Source organism: Syngnathus typhle, linkage group LG6, assembly GCF_033458585.1.
Source record: "Syngnathus typhle isolate RoL2023-S1 ecotype Sweden linkage group LG6, RoL_Styp_1.0, whole genome shotgun sequence".
Classification (NCBI taxonomy): domain Eukaryota; kingdom Metazoa; phylum Chordata; class Actinopteri; order Syngnathiformes; family Syngnathidae; genus Syngnathus; species Syngnathus typhle.
In genome coordinates, this window is record NC_083743.1 from 11,786,195 (window position 1) to 11,794,788 (window position 8,594).

Genomic DNA, 8,594 nt, shown 5'->3' on the forward strand with positions numbered 1-8,594 from the left:
CACACTGTTCACATCATACAAAGGCAATAACTGCTATTCTTTTGTATCATTCTTGAGCTACTGTCCGAACAATCTGCTGCCTTTGCAATAGTGGTAGGTGCGTTGCCAAATAACTTGAGAGTGGATTTGCACTCGATTAGGTACACCATCCCAGTGCAAGTGATCAGCCAGTATGTATAATAAAAATCAAGCTTTTACAGACATCAAATTAGTATTAATTTCTTCTAAGGGCCTCATCAGCCTGCATGGACACCTTCATTTCGCGCTTGGTGAAAAACCGTGCTGCACTGAAATCCACTTCCACTACTTAGTTACCTTATTACTTACAATGGAAACATTTTAGAAGCAACTTTCAGTAACCTCTCGATCTTGTGTTTTTCTAAAGGCAAAGTGATTGCTTGTATAATACTTTTTTTGATGTTCATGAAAAGAAAAAGAATGTGTGAGTGGGTGCGCGCCCGTGTGTGCGTGTTGGGCGGAATTCATCTTTTTTTTTCCGGAGTGTGGGGGTGGTTACATGGTTGGCAGCAACTGTGCAGTCACTGTGATCATGCGCATTTGCTCGTGCACGCTGCTTTCCCCAAAAGAGGTTCCAGTTGATCTCCCGAGCCACTTTGTCTTGATCCTCATCGCACGCCTACTTGCAACCTCGCTCTTATTTATCGTCATCCCAAACATGGAACCCTCCAAGACTCCCCACGGTTTTTGCCTCAAGTCTTCATTCAGCATCAGTAACTTGTTGTGGAAGAACCGGGAGACATCTAGTCATCAGGACCGGAGCGTACTGGTTGATTCTGAACCAATGAGGAATGATGAAGACGAGAAAAGTTGCCTTAAAGCCGACAAACCTCCATTTAGTTACAACGCTCTTATCATGATGGCCATTCGCCAAAGTCCGGACCGACGTCTCACCTTGAGCGGCATCTACGAATTCATCATGCACAACTTTCCCTTCTACAGACACAACAAACGTGGTTGGCAAAACTCAATACGGCACAACTTGAGTCTGAACAAATGTTTCATCAAAGTGGCGCGCCATGACGACGATCCCGGCAAAGGAAATTACTGGATGCTGGACTCGTGCAGTGAGGACGTCCTCATCGGGAGCACCTCGGGGAAACTACGGCGTAGGATCCCACTTGGTACCAGGACTGGTACCTCCTTTGCATCCAGGAGAGCTGCGGTTCGGTTGATGTCCACTAGCTCCTTTTACTGGCCGCCGGTACCACCCTTGGTGCCGCTTCCATCATCAGTGCGCACCTACCACTTGGAAACAGAACATCACGTGAGTGCGCACACTCGCTTGTCTACGTCGCCTGTACACGCATCACGGGCAACTTATGCAAACCCCGGCGGTCTCACAAGCTTCGTGAAAGCACACCAAGAAGAATTTGATTTTGGACTCTGCTCCGAGGAAAACGCTTGGCAACGAAAATTCTCTACATCCATCCCAACATGCACCTGTTGTCTCCAGGATCAACGTTCTTTCGGCATGATCTCAGGACAAGCCAACTTCTTCAAAATACCGTGTGGTGACTGGGAGTCAGCTAACAAGACGTTCCTCGGACAGTCTGTACCTAGTCACTCTGACCTGGGAAGAAGCTGGGGTGACCTTTGCTCCCTTCGTCTAGGAACATAGTAGATGCAGGAAACAGCCTGTGAGCAAGAGCATTTGATACAGTTGGATATAGAGTTTTAAAGCCATCAGTAATTCCCAAAACAAATATTTAATGTCGTTTCCCTATAACACAAATTTGTTGTCCCCCTCGACTCCACCTAGGTCCTAGCCGTGTGGTTTTCTGCTAGAATTCTTTTTATTTTTAAAGGTTTTGAATAGTTCTGCAGATTTTTTTGCTTTACGTAGGCTACAGTGAATACATGTTTTATTAACAATAATAAATGCTACAACTTAATGCTGGGTTTATAAACATTTGTATACTATATGTTTAGACAACAATAACACACCTAAAGCGGCTAAAAACCATTAGTAGGCTTTTTACCTTTTCTCCATAATAATGAATACTGCATGCTGTAAACTATGTCATTTGAAATTTTGAGGTGCAAAACTAAGTCAAATCAAGAAATATAACAAAGTAGTCCAACAAATAAAGCATGAAGTAAACAACTTTCCACATAAAATTATACTTGTTGCTGCCAATTGTAAAATATCTTTAAGGGAGGAGCATGGTAGAAAACTTATTAATGTAAGTATGCGTGAGTAAAACCAAATCTGAAATGGATAATTAAATTTGCAGTTCTTGAACACAGAATTTATTAAACTCTGATCAGATGATTGATAATACTTATTTTATGTATTTTACTACTCAGTAAAAAGGTCCTCTTTTTATGTGTCGTCTCACTGCTGAAACAAAGAAGGGCTTTCAGAGGCTATTATGGTGATTACAATTTGAAAACATATTTAAGGTGCATGTGAAAATAGAATAATAATATGACATTTTGACGTGGACATTCTGGTGATTGCGAATCTTCTTTAAATTATTTGACTACAGTTTGAATGTTTCATCCAAGTTTATAATGCTCTGAATATTAATTTGAACTGTCAAAATAAATTGATATAAGATTACAGCCCTTAAGCACATTATTTTTATTTTGCCCATATGCCATGTATTTTTCATTTAACCTGTAAAATGGTAGGACGTAGTGATGGGGGTTTTTGTCGTTATGAGTTTGCATATTCATCAATATGTTTACTACCCATTGAATTACTAGTTACGTTTATTAAGATTATGCCCGAAAGAAAGGTGGATGAAAACTGTTAACGGTTAACCTGCATGAAATACTTACGCTGTATAATAGTGAGCAGTCATATCAGTCTGAATAAAGCACATTTAAAATGCAGTACTGTGCGTGGTTTTTGAGTGTGTTTCTGGCTCATCTCAGTTGGTTACTTCAATAAGGTAACTAGTTGCAAAATCTAAACACAATAAGATGATTGAAACGCACTGAGCTATTTTTGGGGGCCTGCTGAGGTCCACAGTTGATCTGGCTGTCTTTTAGCAGAAAACTAATATCATGTCTCATGTAGGTAATCTCATCAGAAACACTTCTCATCACACACTTGTCACACAGTTCTTCACCATATCTGCAGGCCGCAACCATGACAGCAAGCACGATTAAAAATGAATTGATCAGTTTTAGCAAACATCTTCTTCAGCATATTGCAGGTATTTTCTCTAATCCTAACATCAAGTATCTCACACAAGTGCAATAAAACATATTGACATACTTCACGTTATACAAAAGATCCTTGGTTTACAAACTTGACGCGTCAAGGTTATGAACGTGATGAACTAGTTTGCACAGCAGCGTTAAAATGTCATCATGTGACACAAGACAAGTCCAATTAGCCTTGTACTTAGCGTTTTTATTTTTGTTGTTTTATATTTATGGCCTCGAAGTGAGCTTCACACATATATGCACCTAATGTATGTAAGCATGTAATTATGTCATACTGTGTTTGACATACGAGAACATTGCTTTCCAACTTTTATTGACAAGACAGAAAAAGTTCAACATGGCTGCTTTTTTTTAAATTGTATTTATTTTTATTTTGCTTTTGAGCTTTGATTGAAGAAATCTAAACAATTTGAAATGGTGACGTAGTAAAACGACCCGGAAACGGTGTAAATTTCAGGCGCGGAACACCCGGAAGTAGTTCATTCTCCACGCGATTAGCAGTCGTTACATTTACGAAGGGAGTCGAAACGTGAAGACTGCATTTTGGCAGAATTCATTAATTGGCAATCATGTGAGTATTTTGGTCTGTAAAAATACAGAGACGAGCGCGTGACGACTATACTTGTGTTTTAACAGCGCTAATAATGTAGCAATCGTCGATAAATGTAGCAACGCTACCCACATTAGCCAAAGCCATTTAGCCGGTGTTAACCTGCCCTTTGTATAGCAATTACATTTATTTATATTTCAATACTCTTGTGATACGTATGCTTCATATAAAAGCTTAACCCCCATAAACCGATAGTTTCCCCTCCCGAAGCAACTTTCACACACGGGAGCAACAAGATACTGTTTTTGCTCACATGCTAATATGGTACGCTAGTGCTGCTAAACGTACTACCGAAGTAATTTATGCTAATGTTTTGACTGTGTGGAAGATTGCATTTATCATAATGATATGTACTAGGAATTGCCAATCTCTTAATTTCGATTATATTTATTTTATTATTAGTATTTATTATTACACCTGTAAAATGGGGTGTCTACATTTCAGTTTCAGCTCTTTACGTCGTCAGTCATTGTTCCTACTCGAACTTTGTTTGTCGAACTTTTTACACTAAGTAACCAACTCAACAAATTCTTAGCCCTCCAAATTAGGGTTCACCATCCCTATCGCCACTAGCTTTAAAATACGTTATTATAGTTCGCCAAAGTGGTCGTCAGAACAGAGGGAGATTTTATCCCAGAATAGTGTATTTATTCTAGAAAGCTGCGCTATAATAAAATAAATGATTGAATTAAAATGATCAAAGTACAGTAATTGAAAAGTGAACAATGTTCACATGTAAAGCAATAAATTAGAGAGAGAGAGAGAGAGATTCATTGATATGTCAGACCACCCCATTGTAGTGCCAACTACTGGAAAGGAAAACTGTCCGATTTTTTTTTTTTTTTTGCCTTAAGCATCAGTGCTTGTATCAGCAGCATCCATTAGTACCCAACACTGGTATCGATGAATTTTGATATCTATTCTATTCGAAAAATGTTATGCGTACAATTATACTGTCATGCACTGATAATAATAATCAAATGACTCTAGTCAATTGAATTTACATGTTTTATTATCAAGCTTCAGTGCAACTCTGATACAGTATGTTATTTTTATTTTTGTATCTATCAATTATTTATTGTAGGAGTTTGTTAACCAAGCCCAAGTCAGAAATGACCCCAGAAGAGCTCCAGAAACGCGAGGAAGAGGAATTCAACACAGGCCCCCTGTCTGTGCTGACCCAGTCGGTCAAGAACAACACACAGGTCCTCATTAACTGTCGCAACAACAAAAAGTTGCTCGGAAGAGTCAAGGCCTTTGACAGGTATTCAGCAAAATGTGGCATCGGTCTAGTTGTGGAGTAGAGCGATTTTTTTATGTCAGACTTGAGCTTTCTTTTGGGTTTTTGTTGATTTATGTTTCAGGCACTGCAACATGGTCTTGGAGAATGTGAAGGAGATGTGGACTGAAGTTCCCAAGAGTGGCAAGGGAAAGAAGAAGTCGAAACCAGTAAACAAGGATCGCTACATCTCTAAAATGTTCCTCAGAGGAGACTCTGTTATTGTTGTGCTGAGAAATCCGCTCATCACAGGAAAATGAACTTAATGTGAATTGCCACCAGGGTCTCTGTCCCATTTTTCCATGGAAACGTTTTAGTTGTTTGCTGTTTTTTTTTTTTTCCGCAGCTCGTAAAACCTAATGTCCAAAGAAAATAGGGCTTTGGTTTGTCTACAGAAGGCTAATATAAGGCTACTGTATTTTGCATTTTGATAATAAAAATGGTTGTCATCATAACTCCTATTGCATGAGGGTTTCTCATTTGTTTCCCCCCTTTTAATTCTTTTCATATTTTCTAAGGTGTATATTTGAACGTATTTCTTTTTCCAACTGTCACTCTGTCACTATTTTAATCACTTTGTGTATCAGAGATGCAATGACCCTGCTCCCACAGTCACCAATTCCCTCTGCCCTGACGGAATCTTATGTGTCAGGCTTGATTTCAGTGGGTAACGCTCAATCAGTGACAAACCGACGCTTAAAGAGTTGATGCATTATTTATGAAACCAGATGTGCTGAGTGTCACTTCACGCCTTGTCTGGCCACTTAGTTCATAGTCTTAACAGCCGAACAGCATGGTTGATTTTCAAACACACACTACAATATAGCAAAAATGTCACACATATAGACACAATATAAGATGAGGTTGTGCTGAAGGAAGGCAAACTGCCCATTTCAGACTTTGTAAATGGATTTTTTGGGGTGGAGGGCAAATAAACATTTTACTGCAATTACAAGGGTTTCCCCCTGCTAATTCCTTCATAACCTAAATTGAACAATACCTAGCATACTTTATTTGAAAATAATTTACTCATTTGTCTCATTTTTACATTCTTCATTACTCTGTAATATTTTTACTGCCCACGGAAGTAATTGATTCTTGTGTTTGGCATTCCTCGAGGTCTCTTCAACTCCCCAGATTTGATGTGGTGAGCAAGCATCCCTGAGCAGGAAGGAAGATGTTTTATTCAGTAGGTAAGTGATAAGAAGGAGGGGGAAGTGTGATTATGATAGCAATCGGTCAGGCATTGATGCCCGAGCAATGTGAGACCCCACCAGGGTCACAGCAACCCAAGCCTCCACCGCAATTTGTTTCCAAGCAGAACCACAGTCCAAGTGTAGAAGCCACTAGAATGAGGGGATGATGTGTAAACATACAAATACTTACTTTTGTGTGATGGTGAAAGGAAGGCATAGACAGCAAACACACAAATGCACGTAGGCCTATTTACATACACAAGCAAATGGACTGCACAGCAAAATTATTGCAATGCATATTAACAGTGCACAGTGAGTCTGTTACAATGTTTAAACCTGATTTTGTACTCACACTTAGTCTTGATGTCATGATTGCTTTTATTGTAAACAATAATTATCCCTAAAGTGTGTTGTATGTCCATGTTTTTTTTTTTCTTTTAGCTAAATTCATTTCTCGATAGAAAATGTGTAGAGGTCAATGGTCGAATCATTTAATTTTTAGTCGGACTGTAACTTGGGCATTATTACTCTGTGGTAATTTTTTTCTGATTCTTTACCAGATACAAATTTTGATCATTGAACAGAAATTCTAATCTGCTGTTTGAGACGTTATGGTAAGGTGATTTATTTTGATTCTATTCAATATATCAGTTTCAAGTTAACATAACAACCGTAACATATTTGGCTTATTACCCTGTGATTGTCAGTTCATCGATGTGTTAAAACGAATTCATTTTCAGTTTTTCACTTAGCAACATGATGGACGAGTGGTTAGTACGTCTTGGGTTCAAATCTTGGCCCGGGGCCCTCCTGTGTGAAGTTTGCATGTTCTTTCACTTGCATGGATTTACTCTGGAGCCTTTTCCGGTATTCCCCAAAACATGCATGTGAGGTGTTAAATGAAGGTTCTAAATTGACCATATGAGAATGTGAGTTTGTTTGGTTGTTTTTTGATCTGTTATGTGCCTCTGCAATTGACTGGCGACTAGTTCAGGGTGCATCCCTCCTCTCACCCAATTCGCCGTCATTGAACCTGTGAACCGAATGAGGACAAGCTGGAGAAAACGTACTCTCTCTGTACTCTCGAGCTACAAAGCAGATGTACATATCATAGGTAACGTATGTGACGCAAAGGAGAGAGTATCTGACTTGTGCTTTGGAGACTTGGACATACATACACGGTCACTATTATTGTGTGATAACGACATCTAGCGGACGGTTGAGGTAGTACAAAGAAAAGAGTTTAACGCAGATTTTTTTTTTAAATAATCTCCAGTGATTGTCAATTGTCAATCATTGTCTTAATTGAAGACTAAACTCAACATGAAATTAAATGTGAACGTGAATGTCTATTTGTCTGTACTGTACAGGTTGTACAATTGGCTGGCCACCAATCTTGGAAAAATGAACAAATAAACAAACGAATGAATAAATAAAAGCTTTATTTCAGATGTGATCGTAAACAGTTACAAAATAAGCAAAACTGAATAGTCAAGCAATGCTAATACAAACAAAACAAGACTACTAAGGATAAGCTTTTTCATATGCATGTACACTATACAGTAAACCAATTTCTATTTTTATACTGTTGGATAGATGGATAGTTTTGGTTAGGGTCTTTTAAATTTTTGAATAAGTGTGTGAATCATCATCCAATCATTTATAGTTTTAACCATATGGTCAAGAAGAGCTGGTAAATTTCAGCCTGACATCTTATCGGCATATGTACAAGAAAATGGTAAAGGAAGTTATATTTGTCAGAGTATTTCATAACCTCTGATTATTAATGTCAGCTTGCTTTCAGTTCACTGGAATTTTCAGTGGTCTTCATTTGTACTTATACATACTTGAACAAGTTCAGAGCTGTTGTTTCCAAACTTTCACAACAAGCTCTACATGATCTTTGGCGTGCTCAAATGTCTTTTTAAAATTTCCATTCCATAGCCATTCAGAAATCCAGTTGTCGAGGAGAGCGACCGACTGACGTCAAGTTCTGGAAATAAAGTTGCGGTACTAAGAGCAACCTATAATTATGGTATGACTTTCAATCGTTTAAGAACTACTGTACTAGCTGGGAACTCAACCAGCTTGGGCAACATGTTCCAGCACATGCTCACACAGGATCTGGACGCTATCATCTGCAAAACTGCACACTCACTGATGGGAAAGATATTTGACTTTGCTTGACAGCTTTGGTGGACAGCAGGGTCAACAGGAGGTGCACGGCTCAAGAATGCCCCACTAACAGTTGGTCAGAGCACTGTTTGTGTGTGTGCGTGTTTGTGTAGTGGAACTAAAAGCATATTTGAGG

At 38.9% G+C, this 8,594-nt stretch overlaps 2 protein-coding genes across 2 annotated transcripts; both read left to right on the forward strand.

The window, feature by feature from the left end:
• The first annotated feature begins 67 nt into the window (after window positions 1–67).
• LOC133156027 (forkhead box protein G1-like) lies at window positions 68–3,218 on the forward strand. The gene has a single exon (XM_061281757.1). It carries the CDS (start codon window positions 518–520, stop codon window positions 1,637–1,639), a length of 1,122 nt encoding a protein of 373 aa, XP_061137741.1. The 5' UTR covers window positions 68–517; the 3' UTR covers window positions 1,640–3,218.
• A 393-nt stretch (window positions 3,219–3,611) lies between these two features.
• Window positions 3,612–5,542, forward strand: snrpd2 (small nuclear ribonucleoprotein D2 polypeptide). Its single transcript, XM_061281968.1, has 3 exons — window positions 3,612–3,769; window positions 4,893–5,072; window positions 5,173–5,542. Coding segments are annotated over exons 1-3 (357 nt in total). The 5' UTR covers window positions 3,612–3,767; the 3' UTR covers window positions 5,348–5,542.
• Window positions 5,543–8,594: the final 3,052 nt, after the last annotated feature.